At 45.7% G+C, this 19,604-nt stretch overlaps 2 protein-coding genes across 3 annotated transcripts; one reads left to right on the plus strand and one right to left on the minus strand.

Moving 5' to 3' along the window:
- Positions 1-232: 232 nt before the first annotated feature.
- LOC124016248 (scaffold attachment factor B1-like) lies at positions 233-3,351 on the minus strand. Its single transcript, XM_046331798.1, has 4 exons — positions 3,231-3,351; positions 2,125-2,389; positions 1,795-1,997; positions 233-1,420 (listed from the first exon to the last, which is right to left on the minus strand). Exons 1-4 carry the CDS (start codon positions 3,262-3,264, stop codon positions 1,083-1,085), a joined length of 840 nt encoding a protein of 279 aa, XP_046187754.1. The 5' UTR covers positions 3,265-3,351; the 3' UTR covers positions 233-1,082.
- Positions 3,352-7,404: 4,053 nt separating this feature from the next.
- LOC124016309 (cytoglobin-2-like) lies at positions 7,405-17,874 on the plus strand. 2 transcript variants are annotated; one of them, XM_046331857.1, is made up of 3 exons: positions 7,405-8,007; positions 14,839-15,070; positions 15,257-17,874. In XM_046331857.1, the coding sequence occupies exons 1-3, from the start codon at positions 7,859-7,861 to the stop codon at positions 15,455-15,457; spliced, it is 582 nt and encodes a 193-aa protein (XP_046187813.1). In that variant the 5' UTR covers positions 7,405-7,858; the 3' UTR covers positions 15,458-17,874. The 2 variants fall into 2 exon arrangements, with proteins under 2 accessions (XP_046187813.1, XP_046187815.1); XM_046331859.1 differs by having other exon boundaries at positions 7,432-8,007; positions 15,293-17,874.
- The last annotated feature ends 1,730 nt before the right edge of the window (positions 17,875-19,604 follow it).

Consider the following 19,604-nt stretch of genomic DNA (forward strand, 5'->3'; position numbering starts at 1 on the left):
ATCCAATGTGATTGCTGCTTTGGAACAGAGGGCGGTTTGTTCGAATTTTCAACCACTCAGGGCACTTCAATTATGCGCGAGGTCAAAGAGTACCTTACGTAGAATGCGTAAAAAGACGTAAAGAGACGCTCAAGTAATGAGTTATTATGAAGAAGAAACATGTCGGTAACATGTGACATGTGATATTATGTTTTAAATATTTTAAAAGTGGTATTTCAGGGGGAACGGTAGGTCATGTATAATTTAATATAATTACAAATCAAATAAAAAATTGTTACACAACTTTGTCATATTTCCTAGAAATCTAACTAGCCTAATGAACATTTTCTATACTCTTTCCTCAATTAACAAATACAGTTTCAAAATCATTAGGAGGTTACGTAAGTACTTTCTTTAATTTTCAGCAGGAACAGCTTCATAATAATGACCACACAGTCAGAATTGACTAAAGAGTTAATTGACATTGGGAGAATTGCTGGCAATTTTGTCTTTTCACTATAAAAATGACCCTTGATGAACAGCTTGTTATTCTATCACCAAAGGATTTGTTTAATAAGATAACGTGTGGGTATGTACAGTGTGAGAATATGCTACCTATTTTTTTGTCAGTGTCCTTGTGGAATGCGGCCATTCAGCTTAGCACAATGCTAGGCATGGATCTCCACACTTATATATGGGTGTCACAGCAGATTCCTTCACTAAGGCCATTTGCGTAGAACAAGGGGCAGAGGGTGCGATCCAGAGGTAGTACCACCCTCCCAACGTCTTAATGTTATGTCCATGTAACCGATGTGAAATTGCTAGCTAGTTAGTGGTGGTGCGCAATAATAGCGTTTCAATCGGGTGACTCACTCTCTCTGAGACCTGGAGTAGTTGTTCCCCTTGCACTGCAAGGCCCGCGGCTTTTGTGGAGCGATGGGTAACGATGCTTCGTGGGTGTTAGTTGTTGATGTGTGCAGAGGGTCCCTGGTTCGAGCCCAGATAGGGGTGAGGGGACAGAAGTTATACTGTTACATCCACACCATACACCTAGGGTTCCTTCAGCCCCTCACCTGCCCCCCTCCACCATCCCATCAATCATCTCATCCTTTGAGCACCTTCTCCTTTAGCAGGTCCAATATGACCTGTCTTTCCTGGCTCTCCAGCTCGAACCTCCTCTCCCTCTCCTTCCTCTCCGCCCCCAGCCTCTCTCTCTCCAGAGTGATCTTACTCCTCTGGATCTCTAGCTCCTCCCTCCTCAGCAATAACTCCTCCTCCCGCAGTCGTTGTTCCGCCTCCGAGCGCTTCTCCAGGAAGCTGAGGATCTCTGAGTAGGTCTGGCAGCAGCATTGGCAAGGCTGCTTGGCCATGGGCGCCGCAGAGACTAGCGAGAGCTCCGCCAGGTTCTCCTGCTGCTCCTCGGGCTCTGGGGTCGTGGGGACTGAAGGGGGCAGGGAGGGGAGAGAATAGAGAGGGAGATAGTTGGTGATGGGGAGGATAAAGTCTCAAAAGGTCAACGTTTTTTGTTTATTTCTTTGGTCGTAGTCCCTCAAAACATTTTTGCTGAGGAGCAAACATGTCACTGTGTGTCCCTTTGAGTACCAGCACACACAGAGACAACTGTTTTAGGCGGGGCAAGGGCAGGGCATTCTAAGCAATTGCAGGGGAACCACTGGTTTGGTCACAGTAGGGCTATAATAACAGTGATCTCTTCAGGTGTGTGTCCTATTTCCTTCCTCCATTTGAATATAATCACAGATCTAAAAGTTGTTCTCTCACCTCACAGATCTTAACAGACTTGGATGGGGTTCTTACCTTTGGGTTGTCCTGTTTGTGTGGAGATAATGATGGGTTTGTCCTGCTCTGGTTGACTAGCCAGCTCTTCCAAGGCTCGTTTCCTGAGTTCCTCATCCTGGTACTTACTCTCTCCGCTGGCCAGAAGACCCTTCTCTGCCTCCAGCTCCAACACCTCATGGAGTAGGTCTTCTTTCTGGGCATACAGCCTCTCTGTCCCAAACCTGAACACATACAGGCACATAAGCATGAACAGACACAGACACACAAGGTTGGGTATCAGCTTCTAATACATTCCTCCTATTAAGCATATGCATGTCTAATGTCAACTTCTGGCCAGTCTTGACCAACCTGCGTAGGCTGGGGAAGTCCTGCTTCTTGTAGTAGTCCAGCAGCAGCATGGTCCTCTCCCTGCAACGCCGGGCGTCCACCTCGAAGCTCTCGTCCTGCAGGGCAGCAGTGATGATCTCCCCGACACGGGCCCAGATACGACCCGACTCCTTGGAACAGAACGGGTTCTGAGCAATGACCTCACGGAGCAGCAGGATGTCGTGGCGGGCGGAGAATCGCACCTGTCGCTTGCGAGGAGTGGTGGAGGGGCCGGCGAGGGAGAAACCTAGGGAGAGGAAGGGGGACGGAAAAAGTGACTATTGGTATAGAATCCTCAGATATGACCTTTGCCAAGAGGTCTGGGCCCCTAATGCACTTATACTGTAACACTGGTTCAAGCCTCACTGACTGTTCCTCCTCAATTGCTCCTTCAGAAAGTAAATAGACAATCCAGATGGTAAGGAAATAACTTGAAGTTCAACATGGGGAGCTGCAAGATAAACTACTGGGCTGAATATAAGGGGTTCACATTGGTGATTGTTTGGGAAACATACCTTGGTTGTGGTCCTTTTGGAAACCGTTTCCGTTTAAGAAGGCGACGTAAAGAAAAACGGGTGAGACCCTATTTGAATTTGTCCCAAGAGAAACTCTCGTTTGCGGTTTCGGTTTGAAGTAAACGGTTTTGCTACAGAGCGAAACGATTTGTAACAGATTAAGCTAATGATTTTACAACCCATGGTAAAGTATTTCATCATAAACGTAATTTAACTGGGAACGACCTGTAGGCTATTTGTTGGCGATTGGGGATCAGCTGTCATACAAAGCAAAGCCGATATTATCACTTTCACTGTCAAAGCAACAGCCGAAGCCCCCTATTTGCCTGGTGATGTAGGCTAGTTGCTAAAACGCTTTGCCATTCCAGGCACAAGTGCAAGCAACACGGCACGTCTACCCATGTAGAGGCAACGCAGTTAAAAAAATTGAAGTATAAATGTTACATTGTTTATTATGGGCCAGCGCGCGCACAGGAAAATCACACGAGCTGCATAAAAATGACAAATGCTGGTTATGGATTTATGAACAATAAAATATGTAATGTCAGACGTAGCAGTTTATGTCGGGCTCACCACCGTTATTTGCCATCTCCACCACACGTTCCATATCTGCATGTATCCGGGATCAGCTGATACACACAAAATGTTGAGGTCACAGTACACGTCCACTCACCAGTACAGGTTCCATTCTGACGTGTAACTCAACTTCTCTGGAAATCTGGCAAAACTGGCCAGGCGAAAATTGTGCAGGACCGCGGAGTGTCCACAAGATGGGGTCAATGTACCGCGCGTAAAGTTTCTGGTATATTCTGACAAGTGAAGTCAATTCCATCATCACAGAGAAATGGGTCTGGATGCTCTATGCAATCCATAATACAGAACATATTCACTTGTGGCTTTGACTTGGCATGGTAACAGGCAATCTGAAATATATAGTTGACCTACATAAGATTGCTCTCTTCTGCATCTGATTTCTTTTTATTGACCATAAACAGTTGAACAATGCACTCACTTCAGAGTGAGTGGCACCTCAAATGTCATAATTCACTCTCCAGGTCAAGAGCTATTTACTGGAATGATGTGTTGAATAATTACATTTGAATATCATCGGTATTCAGGTGGTCTCTTACCTCCCACCTTTTAACCCCATCCACCTCGCTCACTTACACACACAAGTCACTCTGCCCCCCCTGCAACTCTCTCACATTTTAGTCATTTGACAGGCGCTCTTAACCAGAGCGACTTATAGGAGCAAGTGCCTTGCTCAAGGGCACATTGACTAGCCTGCCTGGAGATTCGAACAAGCGACCTTTCGGTTACTGGCCCAATGCAAGGCACTTATCTTGTCATGGTGACATGGCGCTAATGAAATCTACTGAGGTATTGGACAGGCTTAATGTGCTGTGTATAACACATCACCATAATAGCTATGAAATAATCATTATAATGGTCTCTACCACATCAGACCAGAGCAGGCGCACTCCTAAAAACACACATCTAGGCTGTATCCTAAATGGCACCCTATTCCCTATAAATAGTGCACTACTTTTTAACAGTGCCCATAGGACTCTGGTCAAAAGAAGTGCGCCCTGGTCAAAAGTAGTGCAAAAGTAGGGAATAGGGTGCCATTTGGGACACTATTAGAGATGGGATCCAACTGGGAACTGACCTACTTGACCAGTGTCTCATTGAAGAAGTCAAATGTACATCTACACTGAGTGTACAAAACATTAGGAACACCTAATATTGAGTTGAACCCCTTTTGCCGTCAGAACAGCCTCAATTCGTCAGGGCATGGACTACAAGGTGTCAAAAGCGTTCCACAGGGATGCTGGCCCATGTTGACTCCAATGCTTCCCACAGTTGTGTCAAGTTGGCTGGATGTCCTTTGGGTGGTGGACCATTCTTAATTCACACGTACAACTGTTGAGCATGAAAAACCCAGCAGCTCTGCAGTTCTTGACACACTCAAACTGGTACGCCTGGTACCTACTACCATACCCCGTTCAAAGCCAGTTAAATATTTTGTTTTACCCATTTACTCTCAGAATGGAACACGTACACAATCCATGTCTAAATTGTCTCAAGGCTTAAAAATCCTTCTTTAATCCGTCTCCTCCCCTTCATTTACACCAGGGGTTTCCAACAGGTTAATTGCGAGCTACCAGTAGCTCATAGCCCGTAAGCTACCAGTAGCTCATAGCCCATAAGCTACCAGTAGCTCATAGCCCGTAAGCTACCAGTAGCTCATAGCCCGTAAGCTACCAGTAGCTCGTAGCTCGTAAGCTACCAGTAGCTTGTAGCCCGTAAGCTACCAGTAGTTTGTAGCCCGTAAGCTACCAGTAGTTTGTAGCCCGTGAGCTACCAGTAGTTTGTAGCCCATAAGCTACCAGTAATTTGTATCCCGTAAGCTACAAATAGCTTGTAGCCCATAAGCTACCAGTAGCTCGTAGCCCACCTATGAGTAGCTCGCCAAACAATTCTGAAAGTACATGCACATGTGCCCTTGTGGGTTGACAGAAATACTTTCCCCCGAAACCTTCTCAATTAATTAAGGATTGGACCCTTTTTTTTTCAATTTTCGCCTAAAATGACATACCCAAATCTAACTGCCTGTAGCTCAAGACCTGAAGCAAGGATATGCATATTTTTGATACCATTTCAAAGGAAGCACTCTGAAGTTTGTGGAAATGTGAAATTAATGTAGGAAAATATAACACATTAGATCTGGGAAAAGATAATACAAAGAAAGAAACATGCATATTTATATATTTTTTTTTTCATCATAATTGTTGATTGATGTGGCCAGTAACTTTATTTTCCCACAGTAGAAATTCTTTATACTCGTACTATGCTATGAACAGTGTATTCTGTATGTATATGAGCAGGAGGTCATTTAATTATGTCCATATAGGTTTTAGTATTTGACTTAGTATTTGCTCACCCTAAGGCTGCGCTTACACAGCCAGCCTAATTCTGATCTTTAAGACCCATCAAATCAGAGCTATTGCTAATAATTGGGCAAAAGATCAGAATTGGGGTGACTGTGTAAACGCAGCCTAAGTGACACGTGGAATGTCTGACAGACATTAGTGTGCAATTCAGTTTAGTGTTGACGGGTGCCACACTGTACAGAAATCTGTCATCTTTCAAATACTGTGACAGCTCTGTCTCAACGGCAGGCAGGCTTTTTCTATAGCCTCCATGGCACAATAAAACTGTCACCGTAACCTCCTTTTCACTTCGCACCCCCCCCACTTTTTTTTGTCTAGCCAGCAGTTTGTTAACCGTCTCCTCTGGCTGTGAGCGAATGCCACTGAGTGAATGTCACTGAGCGAATGTCACTGATTGAATGTCAAACGTGGCATTTTCAATATCTTCAACACAGATTGACCCCTCCAGTAGCAGCTTTCTTCAATCGTCTTGTGTTGGTCTGTCTGCACAGCACAAATCAAAGGGTCATTTCAAACCAGACGATCCAAGATTTTTGTTGAATTTACTTTTGAATGGTTTCATCAAGATGTTTTATGAATCATACATCCAATACAATTCAGTCAGTGAGATGTAAATACTCTGACAGATAATGTCTTTCATAGTTCACACTTTGTTCTTGGCCTCCATTATTTGTTTCATAACTTTCTCAATAGCCTGAACGCAAATGTAACTTCTCTCTCTCTTCCCCTCTCCCTATCTTCTCTCTCTCTTTCTCCTCTCTCTCTCTCTCTCTCTCTCTCTCTCTCTCTCTCTCTCTCTCTCTCTCTCTCTCTCTCTCTCTCTCTCTCTCTCTCTCTCTCTCTCTCTCTCTCTCTCTCTCTCTCTCTCTCTCTCTCTCTCTCTCTCTCTCTCTCTCTCTCCGATCTCGTTTACCTGTCAAACTGTCAGGCACAATGTCCTGTGAGAGTCTGTGGAAAGACAGGGGCTTCCTATAGCTTTTTCTGTCACAGTCTATACAAGCTCTCTCATGAGACGACACAGAACCCCACCACGCGCGCACATGCACGCACACACTCTTTCTCTCTTTCTCCATGTCTTTGTTTCTTTCCTTCTCTAGTAAGGGAGCTGTCTTCTCTCTGAACTGCTGTGTTTGTCAGGACCTGATGGAATGGAGGAGGGAGTGGGAGAGAGAGGGGTGGAGAGAAAAGAGAGGCGGTGGGGAGAGATAGAGAGAGGGGGTAGAATAGAGAGCATCTAGGATGTCTGTATTGTCCCCCCGCCTCCCTCTCACACACTCTCCTATCTCTCCCCTCTCTTTCTCTCTTTAATTTTGTCTACCTAATGTGCGCAGACATGCAAACACATGCACATACACACACACACACACACGCATATGCACAAACATGCAAGTGCGTGCACACACGCACATACACTCTCCTCACACTTGTTTGTCTGCCTGTCTCTCTGTGCCCTCCCAGGGATGGAGACAGAGAAATCGCTCTATAAAAACAGTTGTGAGGAGTGTGTGCGTGTGTATGTGTGTGCCCGCGCATGCATGTGTGTGTGTGTGTGTGTGTGTGTGTGTGTGTGTGTGTGTGTGTGTGTGTGTGTGTGTGTGTGTGTGTGTGTGTGTGTGTGTGTGTGTGTGTGTGTGTGTGTGTGTGTGTGTGTGTGTGTGTGTGTGTGTGTGTGTGTGTGTGTGTGCGTGCATGTGTTTGCGTGTCTGCAAAACATTAGGTAGACAAAATGAAAGCAAGAGAGAGAGAGAGAAAGAGATGGGGAAGGAGGGAGAGATAGGAGAGTGTGTGAGAGGGAGGCGGGGGGACAATACAGACATCCTAGATGCTCTCTATTCTACCCCCTCTCTGTATCTCTCCCCACCCCCTCTCTTTTCTCTCCACCCCTCTCTCTCCCACTCCCTCCGCCATTCCATCAGGTCCTCACAAACACAGAAGTTCAGAGGGAAGACAGCTCTCTTACCAGAGAAGGAAAGAAACAAAGAAACGGAGGAAGAGAGAAAGAGTGAGAGGAATAAAAAAAGAAGTGGTATTAACAGTGGAGGACAAGTTTTGGAGGAGAGCAAAGGGAGAGAGGGGTGGTTTGGGTGGGGGGTGGGTAGCGTACAAGGCTGCTCCGTCTGTCTCCTCCATCCCTCCGTCTCCGTCGCCGTGGGTTCACAGCTCTCCCTCCCCCCCTCCCTCGCTCCCTACCTCCCCCGCTCGCTGCTGGCGGGAGCCTCCGAGCTGCTGCGGCGGAGGTCGTCTCGGATGGAGTCGCCGAGAGACGTAGGAGGAGAGACGATGGAGCGCGGGGAGCGGGCCGAGCCTCTGACCGATGCCGAGCGGGAGATCATCCAGAACACCTGGGTACACGTCTATGAGAACTGCGAGGACGTGGGCGTGTCGGTCCTCATAAGGTATGTGGTCATGTGGGTGGGTCCTCATAGTGGTGGGGCTGTTGGTCTCCATTGCGGTGGGGCTGGAGGTCCTCCTAAGGCACATATAGGGCTGATGTTCCTCATTGAGTACGTGGGGATTAGAGGCTGGAGGTCCCCATAATGTACGTGAAGTATCAGGGGGTCCTCATAAGGTTTGTGTAGCTGGTGGGGCCGGATGGCATGGGTGGGGGGGGGGGTCTGCAATTTTAGTGGAGTACAATTAAAAAATGACGTTCGTTCTGTACAGCATCTTATCAGGCATAGAAAAGTTTGGGCAAAGAAGTTGTGAGTGGAGGGTTAATGGGGACTAGACTCGACCGACATACAGACACAGATTTCCACTGATGTTTCCTGCAGCTGAGCACCGCTGGACGTGTGTTTTCCATAGATACGTGCAGATTGGAGGGGGATCATGCATTTCTATGAAAGCCCACAGCAGGCTCTGGAAATGGCAGGGGGATTGTGTCCACACTGTGCAGACCACACACACACACACACACACACACACACACACACATAGACTATTCTGCTCTTATTCACTCACTTCTGTCCTCATTAAAAAAAGCAATTTCTCAGAAGCCCTCTTCATTCTACAGACTATTTTTGCAAGACGCGATAATTGAGGGAGAGCACACGTTTCTGCTTAAATGTCCTCCTGTCTGAGGCAGACATTCCTGTTCTAGCTGTTCAGCTGGTGCTTTACACCTATTTCACATCTTTTACCTGTCACATTTTCACTCTAAACTTGAAGCACCAGTATAGCAGGTACCTTTCTGTGGCACCTGGATGGGGGGAGCCATTGAATTCTAATATTACAAGTTGTCTGTCACTTTGTTTGTATGTCTGTGTTGGTCTTAATGCTGAGGCTCTGCATCTGAATAAAGAGTCGCTGTCTGATTGAGCTGGGATGCGTTTGACTTTTTTCTCAGTGTTGTCTCAGTGTTGTCCCAGTGTTGTCTCAGTGTTGTTCCAGTGTTGTCCCAGTGTTGTCCCAGTGTTGTCTCAGTGTTGTCTCAGTGTTGTCCCAGTGTTGTCTCAGTGTTGTCTCAGTGTTGTTCCAGTGTTGTCTCAGTGTTGTCCCAGTGTTGTCTCAGTGTTGTCCCAGTGTTGTCTCAGTGTTGTTCCAGTGTTGTCTCAGTGTTGTCCCAGTGTTGTCTCAGTGTTGTCCCAGTGTTGTCTCAGTGTTGTCCCAGTGTTGTCTCAGTATGGTTCCAGTGTTGTCTCAGTGTTGTCTCAGTGTTGTTCCAGTGTTGCCTCAGTGTTGTCTCAGTGTTGTCCCAGTGTTGTCCCAGTGTTGTCTCAGTGTTGTCCCAGTGTTGTCTCAGTGTTGTCCCAGTGTTGTCTCAGTGTTGTCCCAGTGTTGTCCCAGTGTTGTCTCAGTGTTCCACATGGAACGCCGAGAGGGCTCGTTAAAACGGACAGTAGGGCGCCGCTAAGGCAGTGATGTGCCCTGATTTTGGGTCGGAGCGACAAGATAGTCCCTTAGGGAAAGCTCTGAGGGCAGAGAGTGTGTAGAGTTGTCTCTGTGTGTGTGTGTGTGTGTGTGTGTCATTCTTATCTGTGGGTAACAGCAACAAGCTTTGGCACTTCACTGTCTCTCTCGACTCTCCCTCTCGGTCTCTCTCTCATTCTCCGTCTCTGTTCCTCTCTCTCCCTCACTTTCTTTCTCACTATCCATCTCCCTCCTATTCTCTCTCGCTTTCCTCAGTCTCCCTCCCATTCTCTATTCCTTATGTCGCTTTCTTTCTATCTTTAATTTCTCTCTGTCCCTTGACAACAAGATCACAGGCTCTCTTGACATGCCCAGGCTTGAATGCTCTGCTGGGTCTGATAATCCTACTGAGTGCAAAGCCTCTCGACTGCACCTACAGTACCAGTCAAAAGTTTGGACACACCTACTCATTCAAGGGTTTTTCTTTATTTTTTATTATTTTCTACATTGTATAATAATAGTGAAGACATCGCAACTATTAAATAACACATATGGAATCATGTAGTAACCAAAAAAGTGTTAAACAAATATAAAATATATTTTATATTTGAGATTCTTCAAAGTAGCCACCCTTTGCCTTGATTACAGACAGCTTTGCACACACCTAGCATTCTCTCAACCAGCTTCATGAGGTAGTCACCTGGAATACATTTCAATTAACAGGTGTGCCTTGTGAAAAGTTAATTTCCGTTAATGCATTTGAGCCAATCAGTTGTGTTGTGACATGGTAGGGGTTGTATACAGAAGATGTCCCTATTTGGTAAAAGACCAAGTCCATATTATGGCAAGAACACATCAAATAAGCAAAGAAAAACGACCATCCATCAATACTTTAAGACATGAAGGTCAGTCAATACGGAACATTTGAACAACTTTTATCGCGAAAACCATCAAGAGCTATGATGAAACTGGCTCTCATGAGGACCGCCACAGGAAAGAAAAATCCAGAGTTGTATCTGCTGCAGAGGATAAGTTCATTAGAGTTACCAGCCTCTGAAGTTGCATCCCAAATAAATGCTTCACAGAGTTCAAGTAACAGACACATTTCAACATCAGCTGTTCAGGAGAGACTGCGTGAATCAGGCCTTCATGGTCAAATTGCTGCAAAAAACAGTACTAAAGGACGCCAACAAGAAGAATATACTTGCTTGGGCCAAGAAACACGAGAAACCTGTCCTTTGGCCTGATGAGTCCAAATTTGAGATTTCTGCTTCCAACCGCTGTGTCTTTGTTAAATGCAGAGTAGGTGAACGGATGATCTCTGCATGTGTGGTTCACACTGAAAAGCATGGAGGAGGAGGTGTGATGGTGTGGGGGTGCTTTGCTGGTGACACTCTCAGTGAATGATAAAAAATTCTGTGTGATCACGCTCTCCGTAGCCGACGTGAGTAAGACCTCTAAACAGGTCAACATACACAAGGCTGCGGGGCCAGATGGATTACCAGGACGTGTGCTCCGGGCATGTGCTGACCAACTGGCAGGTGTCTTCACTAACATTTTCAACATATCCCTGATTGAGTCTGTAATACCAACATGTTTCAAGCTGACCACCATAGTCCTTGTGCCCAAGAACACAAAGGCAACCTTCCTAAATGACCACAGGCCCATAGCACTCATGTCCGTAGCCATGCTTTGGAAGGCTGGTAATGGCTCACATCAACACCATTTTCCCAGAAACCCTAGACCCACTCCAATTTGCATAACGCCCCAACAGATCCACAGATGATGCCATCTCTATTGCACTCCACACTGCCCTTTCCCACCTGGACAAAAGGAACACTTATGTGAGAATGCTGTTCATTGACTACAGTTCAGCGTTCAACACCATAGTACCCTCAAAGCTCATCACTAAGCTAAGGATCCTGAGACGAAATACCTCCCTCTGCAACTGGATCCTGGACTTCCTGATGGGCCTCCCGCAGGTGGTGAGGGTAGGTAGCAACACATCTGCCACGCTGATCCTCAACACTGGAGCTCCCCAGGGGTGCGTGCTCAGTCCCCTCCTGTACTCCTGTACCCTCCAGCAGAGTGAAGAAAAAGCAGCCAACAAGTGCTCAGCATATGTGGGAGCTTCTTCAACACTGTTGGAAAAGCATTCCAGGTGAAACTGGTTGAGAGAATGCCAAGAGTGTGCAAAGCTGCCATCAAGGCAAAGGGTGGCTACTTTGAAGAATCTCAAATCAAAAATATGTTTGGATTTATTTGACACTTTTTTGGTTACTACATGATTCCATATGTGTTATTTCATAGTTCTGATGTCTTCACTATTATTCTACAATGTAGAAAATAGTACAAATAAAGAAAAACCCTTGAATGAGTAGGTGTGTCCAGACTTTTGACTGGTACTGTATGTCACACTCCCTAACATCCCTCCGATTCAGGGAAACGGAGACATCACTGTACCCACTAATTGGCCTGCTCCTATTAACAAGCAGATGGCCCGAGTAAGCAGGTCATCTGTGTGGAATGGATAATGGTCTAATAGCTATCCTGAAAGCACATTGAAGAGTGGATGGATACTGGGTCAAAGCCTTCCACGGTTCGGTTGACTTCCATGGTTCGCCATGTGAATGCTTAGTTATTTGCATTTATATCCTTCTGCTTGGATGGTTGGAAAGAATAGACAGTGAATTAGCCTGGGCTAATGTCATCATCAATGCGCACAAATGCAATTTCACCCGTGAGGAGACCACCTCCGGCCATCTCGAGTACTGTAAAAAAAAATGGCAGCTCAATGAAATCACCAAACATCGAACAATAGTACTTAGGCTGTGACTGGATGCTTCTGATACTAGCGTGATGGATATGGAGTTCTCCAAAGTGGTCCGTCTTGAGGACTGAGGAGTCGAGACTTGATTTGATTTCATGAAGTGCTTTCGAACGACCATAAAGGGAAACCATCCCTCTGTGCTGTGTCTGATGCTCGCTCAAGTTAGTCAAGGTTGTTTCTCTCAGTACTCAAAAGCGTGTTGCCTTCCCGAAAAGAACCCTTCAAGACTAATTCGAATGTGACTAACAAACCACTAATGGTGCTGCGTTGATGACATCATTGAAATGCAGCGACAGGTTGGGGGAATTCAGTGTGAGAGTATCTTTGACACTCCAGACACTCTACTCTCACCCTCTGGCTCTGGTTGTGTTAGGCTTTCAGGGCAAATGTTTTGACCGTCTTGCATTATAGAGATATCGAGATGTAGAAATATACATGCAGATATGAAAGTGAATATACATTGTTTGTATTTAACAGTATATTAATATATTATTGCACAATACTCTTGTACCTATAAAGGAGGCCCGTCCTAAAGAGGATTGGCGAGGTATACGAAAAAAGTCCTTCATTTCTGACTTCTCAGAGGAGAAGTCCTTTCCTCACAAAGCTCTAAGGGACTTTCATGTTTATCTGCAAGGAACAACAAAGTGTTTCAAAGACAAAGTGAAGCAGCGACAGCTGGGAGAGCTTGGCTTGGGGACAGCTACAGGCAAGCAGGCGCCTCTTTAGCGCAGCATAGCATAGCATAGCTTGTCACAAGATCTGCGGGGATGCAGTGTAGTGTAGCGCTGCTGCCAGGGGCCAAACCTAACCAACGCTGAATAACTCAACCCTCGTACCCATTCAGCCGCACTAGTGTAAAGCACTTACATGAGTCAAATTGGGTCAGGGGTAAAACAACACAAGAGTGTATGTGTGTTACAAGTGTCCATTTGTTTACATATAAAGCATGCTGTGCTTTCACCAGAAAGGGTGAGAGCAGAGTCAAACATCGAAAAAAATATCCCCCGTATATCTCCTTGTACGAGCACTGTAAGCTTGTGGAAACCTCAGTATAGTCGTATCGATAAAATGCACAGACGCTAATTGAGGTGGCCTGACGTGGTCAGTGTTGGTGGTGGGGATCTACAAACAGTTGGAGAATGGGCGTTACTGTACGGCCCTAAAAAACTACGTGCAGTTCAAACTAGTCCATAGACGGCACACACATCAGTCACAGTACCCTCTGTGTGAAGTCCAGTAATCCTCAGAGAGGTGCTCTTCCTTTTGAAGTTCCATTTTTTTCCGTTCAGGACAAGTGTGTCGTTCTGCAGGATATACAATATCTGTGACTAGGGAGGGGAGGTCTTGACAGAAGCACTTTAGGACGTGCAAGGCTCACATAGAGGCTGGTATCTACTGTCACTTTTGTGGATGACAAAGCAGTCGCAGGACATAGAGTTTTTTGCATCCTTTATCGGCTGTGTGTGGCCGATAAAGGGTATTGTTATGTGGCTCGTAATCAATGCCAAGCCATTTAGGCAGAGGAAACATCCTACGCACCGTCACCGCGGGTGAAGTACTCCGGGAGGAACATCGACTGCCAACAGTCTCGCTCCTCCGGTCCCCAGCAGCACCTGCCTCTAATTACACTCAAAGAAACGTAACGATCTTGGCGCTCCTCGCCTCATCAGCACCACTTCACCGTTCCCGCCTGCCAATCACCCCGTGCTGCGTGTTGGGGGTGCCCTGAGCAGATTCTCCAAGTAGACACGAGAAATCATTGGAAGTGTGCCGCGCACTCCACTCGCAGGGTGTAAACACTTGAGTGGTAAAACCCAAGTCGTGACAAAGTGTAAGTAAACCCAATCACCGAGATGCAGATGAGGCTATGTTAAGAGGCTGATTACAACTCGAGGCACATTGTGCATTTTGACAACTTTGAGTCGTTTTCATTAGCTCTAGGTCACACATACAACGAGCAGTAATGTCTCCAGAATTTCTTTGTAACGCATATGACTTTATGGCCACAGGGCATCCGTTCAATGAGTAGATTCAGAAATCTTAAAGCTTGAATGCTTCGAACAAATGTTATGAAGCGTACATAGTACCGATTTCAGTAACTTCAGTCACTTCAGTGGCTTTTGCCCAGGGTCTAAAATGACATGTTATTCATCCCTCTTTTTGTTTTTACACTGACACCATTTGATTGCTTGTGGGCATGTTGATATCTTCTGGGCTGCTCTGTGTGGATTGCGAGGACATTCGAATAAGAGTCTTCTTGTCTAATTAGAATGTCAATGTCCTGGAACATTTGAAAACCAGCATGGATTATATCCACATAAGTTGTGCTTGTACCGTCATGGCTCGGCACTAACTCTAACCCGGACTCTTTTGTCCCCCAGTTTCTTGGACTTCCCCTGATATTGTTTGATTGCACGGTCGTTCTGTGGGTGTTATGATATTATGAGTACACTAACTTCTACCCAGAGCCATAGATTAACCTTGACACCAGAAGTTCCAGGAAAATCACAGAGTAAGAATGGTAATTACTCTTTCTGTCCTCCAGGTTCTTTGTGAACTTCCCGTCGGCCAAGCAGTACTTCAGCCAGTTTCAGGACATGGATGACCCAGAGGAGATGGAGCGCAGTGTCCAGCTGAGGCACCACGCCCGCCAGGTGATGGGCGCCATCAACAAGGTGGTGGAGAACCTCCACGACCCAGAGAAAGTGTCCTCTGTTCTGGCTCTGGTGGGCAAGGCGCATGCTGTCAAACACAAGGTGGAGCCTATGTACTTTAAGGTGAGAGGGCGTGGCTTATCTGTCCATAATGGTCCATAATGTCCCTCTGAAAGGTTTTGACTGAAGTTGCGTTGCTCTGTTTCAACTGGAAAGGCTTTGAGGGTGTTTTTACTCTCTTTTTTTCATCTGGCAATTTGTATTTTTCTTTACATCTTGCCATCCTCTTCCTCTCACCTTTCTCCTCAGTGTTTATCTCACTTCCTCCCTTTCTCCATCTCTCAGATCCTGTGTGGTGTAATGCTGGAGGTGTTCTCGGAGGACTTCCCAGAGTTCTTCACGGCAGAAGTGCAAATGGTGTGGACCAAACTGATGGGGGCGGTGTACTGGCATGTGACGGGCGCCTACACAGAAGTTGGCTGGGTGCAGCTCTCCAGCTCGGCAGTGTGAGGGGCGATAGCGGGGGTGATTTTTAGGGCTGAGACTGTTCATAGAATATCTTGTTGTGTTCAACTTTTGGGGGAGTCTTTCCCCTCTCCCTGCTGACTCATTGTGTGTACTTTACTGTATAGCCCCTGAGATGTTGTCTGTATAGCCCCTGAGGCGTTGTCTGTATAGCCCCAGAGGTGTTGTCTGTATAGCCCCAGAGGTGTTGTCTGTATAGCCCCTGAGGTGTTGTCTGTATAGCCCCAGAGGTGTTGTCTGTATATCTCCTTAGGTGTTTTCTATATAGCCCCTGCGGTGTTGTCTGTATGGCCCCTGAGGTGTTGTCTGTATGGCCCCTGAGGTGTTGTCTGTATAGCCCCTGGGGTGTTGTCTGTATAGCCCTTGGGGTGTTGTCTGTATAGCCCCGGAGGTGTTGTCTGTATAGCCCCTGGGGTGTTGTCTGTATAGCCCCTGAGGTGTTGTCTGTATAGCCCCGGTGGTGTTGTCTGTATAGCCCCTGGGGTGTTGTCTGTATAGCGTACAGTAAGTGAGCGTGTGTATTCTCTATGCCCTCATCCAACCCTCATTGTAGTATTGTAAATCTCCAATGCTTTCAAGGGAACTAAGGGCTCCATTTTAGGGAGTTTTGTTGCTCACTGAATGTATGCCACTTTGGATTCCCAAACACACCCTGTCTCTTTCCATGCCCATCTCATGCACTATACAAACACACCCATCTGCTAACACCCTGTCCATACGGCAAGTGGCTATTTAAATGTAGAAACAATTTCAAAGTGATGGGATAGAGACACAGGCTGACAGACCACTGTTAAGGTGCCATCTCCTCTTTATAAGCATGCATGCACGAGCACACACACACACACACAAACACACACATACACTCTACCACTCTGCCGAATTTGACCGCCCACATGCTAATATTTACGGAGCATTTACTTGGTTTACATTTCCTCATTAAACTCTCCATTAAGGGTTTAAGAAACTGACTCCGGAGGTCTCTGGAAATACAACGGACCCTTTGAAGTAGCATCAGTGTATCTTTCACCTCTGAACCACTAGGGTAAGAAAAAATATGAATATCGACCATATCTGATATACTAAGCACTCTACAACCCTACCAAGAGGTCTAGACACTTTGGTACAGTTTAAACCATGTTGGGTTGGCATGTACAATACGGTGCCACAAGTTGGAGCCCTGCTCCCGACTTTTCCCCTGAATACACTACAAATGGATTTTGAGTGTCGGTTTAGATCCAATCTCCTCTGTGTCTCTGATAGTAACTCCTCTGGTCCCTCTCAGATTTGCCATTTACCATTAATAAGGAAGTAATGGGGCTCCGATCTTCCTCTTGTGGTCATTCATCAAATATCTCCCCTACTCTCTCATCCTTTCTTTCCTCTGGCCAAATGCTGAGAGAGAACGTCCCTCTATCGGCTTTGCTACCATGGCTATTTGGCTAATAATATAATTATATTCATATTCTACTGCCTTCTCCTTTGTTGTTTTTTTGGAGGCCAGCAGTAAAGTTACAAGATCAAGGATATACAGTTGGCTTATATGGCTGACAAATAACCGCCACAGGAAGTTGAGCTAATACAATATGACAAACTCATTCAGCAAGAGACCAGTGGCTGTAGATGAGAGGAAATGAGGTAGATTACTGTAGAAGTTGTTGTCTATAATAAATTATCTCTCCCATCACACCTACAGAACAATACACTCACCAGTCTCACACTGCTAGCAAAACATTTGACCTCAGATCTTGAGTACAAACCCGTTAGAGGTCAGGCTCCTCTGTTCCTCTGAGTAGCTCGGGGTGGAGGAGTATTTGTGTTGGGCGCGAGCCGCTCCGACAGGTTGTTTTATTAAACACGTCACCCATAATTCACAAAATGGCGACATTTATTTTTAAAATTCTCCCTTAAGCTGTAAACTCTTACCCTCCATCTGCAGAGCTTTCCTCCCTGACACACACACACACACACACACACACACACACACACACACACACACACACACACACACACACACACACACACACACACACACACACACACACACACACACACACACACACACACACACACACACACACACACACACACACACACACACACACACACACACACACACATCATATACTACATCTGGGACTTCTTGTTGTGAATTGTTTTTTTGCCAGTGAGTTTTAAAGCCTGGACTTTATATTTTTCTAAATATATAAAACACAATAATTATCTGTTTATGTATTTGGAATGGAATACTTTATATAACTATGATTATATACATTTGTTGACTGGGGCAGTGGGAGTGGTTTTGTGCTGTTTTAGCATGTGTGCACAGCCTCCTACAGACGTGTACCTTTGCAGACCTGGTGAAATGAACTATTAACAACTATCAATAAAGTGATAATTACCTACACTTGTTTCATGGCGTTTGGACTGTCTTTGAATGTGTGACCATATACTGTAGGTTTTATGTATTTGAATGTGTATGATATATATCTGCCGAGAGCATATGTGTTGACCAACCAAAGACTGTGCAGAATTTCCTAGGAATTAAATAGAGTTTGTCAATACTACTCAGTTCTCTATTCTCGTCTCTTAAAGTGCCCGTCTAAGAGAAGTAGCCTGGTCCCAGATCTGTTTGTGCTATCATGTCAACTTCTTGTCACCCACGGACATTGAACAATGGAATTGGCAAGAGCAAAAACAGATCTGGGACCAGGCTAGGCTACTTCTCTTCCCTCCCCTTCTCCAGTCTGGTGCAGAAGACTGAAATAGCACAACAGGACCTCTAGCCTATAGGTGCACAGAGGTACTGGGTTTTCGAGGCCCTCTGTTTCACTCTGCTAATTCAATAATGAGATGTAAATGTCATTAATCAATGATTAATTAACATGCATGTTCGCTGGTTGATGCCCAAAGCAATGTTTTTCATCAAAGGGCACCGGTGAGAGCGTCAAACGGTGAAGAAGGCATCCTTTTTTAAATTCCGGGTCTCTTGCCGATATATCATCATGTACTGTATCATCAGAAGTGGTTATAACTTTGCTTTATTGTAAATTTATGCAAATCCAATGACTGCTCGGAGTTTTACAGTGTTGGCGGGAAGAATTCACACTATCATGGCAACTTCCAGATATTGGTTTTAATTGAATGATAAAGCACTGTAGTAGATTATACTTCTCCCACCTCCTACTGTATCTGCAGAGGAATATCTCCAGTGGTATTTAGCAGTGTGCGTGCTCCCCTGTGTGCTGTGTTGACAGGATGGTGATGTTTCACCATGGCGACCAGTCTCTTGTCACCAAGCTTGTCATTCTAGCCAGCGCTGGTGACGGTCAGGGACTCATTTTGACAGGCTCCCATGGTGATAACAAAGACACAAACACACATGTGCACCTACATCAACATTCAAAGCTGTACAGTAAGGTGAGAAGTGCCGGCGTATGAGAAGAGAACACACACACACAGACACACGCATGTGCACACACACACACACACCTGCCTACCTATCTGACTCAGCAGTGTCAGGGATGTTGGGATTAAATAGCCTATTAATAGTGTCAGGGACAAGAGAACAGCATTTGGCAGCAGATCCGTCATGCATCACCTATGTGGCTACGTATCCTTCTCATAGTACAACGGGTAATGTCAACACATAACCTCATCCAGAGGCCCTGTTGGTACTTGAACTCCTAGCAGCATACAGGTCCTCTCTAGTCATGAGAGGAGAGGACTTAATAAGCATTGTTCTTACTACCATGGCTACCGCATCATCGCCAGCCTCCAATTGATTCATAGAACCCATCTCTTCTCCACTGTAACTCATGACCAAGTCGTTGCTGCAACTTGGTAAAATAAGGGTTAAATATACCAGGTTGCGATACATTTGGCCAGGTCATAAGAGCAGGAAGTGTCAAACTCATTCCGCAGAGGGCCGAGTGTCTGCGGGTTTTTGTTTTTTTCCTTTCAATTGAGACCTAGACAACCAGATGAGGGGAGTTCCTTACAAATTAGTGACCTTCATTTTTTAAACAAGTACAAGGATGGAGCGAAAATCCACAGACACTCGGCCCTCCGCGGAATGAGTTTGACACGTGGGCCATATAGGGTTATGTAATAGCAATGTTAACAACAGTCTGAT

This window comes from Oncorhynchus gorbuscha, linkage group LG26, assembly GCF_021184085.1.
Source record: "Oncorhynchus gorbuscha isolate QuinsamMale2020 ecotype Even-year linkage group LG26, OgorEven_v1.0, whole genome shotgun sequence".
Taxonomy (NCBI): domain Eukaryota; kingdom Metazoa; phylum Chordata; class Actinopteri; order Salmoniformes; family Salmonidae; genus Oncorhynchus; species Oncorhynchus gorbuscha.

What these genes read in the sequence shown, in the direction of transcription:
- LOC124016248 (XM_046331798.1), bottom strand. Translation starts at nt 3,264, where the DNA reads ATGGAACGTGTGGTGGAGATGGCAAATAACGGTG. An exon ending in GGAGATGGCAAATAACGGTG is followed by an intron (nt 2,390 to 3,230) that starts GTGAGCCCGACA and finishes TCCTCTCCCTAG; the next exon opens with GTTTCTCCCTCGCCGGCCCC. An exon ending in GACTTCCCCAGCCTACGCAG is followed by an intron (nt 1,998 to 2,124) that starts GTTGGTCAAGAC and finishes GTATGTGTTCAG; the next exon opens with GTTTGGGACAGAGAGGCTGT.
- LOC124016309 (XM_046331857.1), top strand. Translation starts at nt 7,859, where the DNA reads ATGGAGTCGCCGAGAGACGTAGGAGGAGAGACGATGGAGCGCGGGGAG. An exon ending in GGCGTGTCGGTCCTCATAAG is followed by an intron (nt 8,008 to 14,838) that starts GTATGTGGTCAT and finishes TCTGTCCTCCAG; the next exon opens with GTTCTTTGTGAACTTCCCGT. An exon ending in TGGAGCCTATGTACTTTAAG is followed by an intron (nt 15,071 to 15,256) that starts GTGAGAGGGCGT and finishes CTTTCTCCTCAG; the next exon opens with TGTTTATCTCACTTCCTCCC.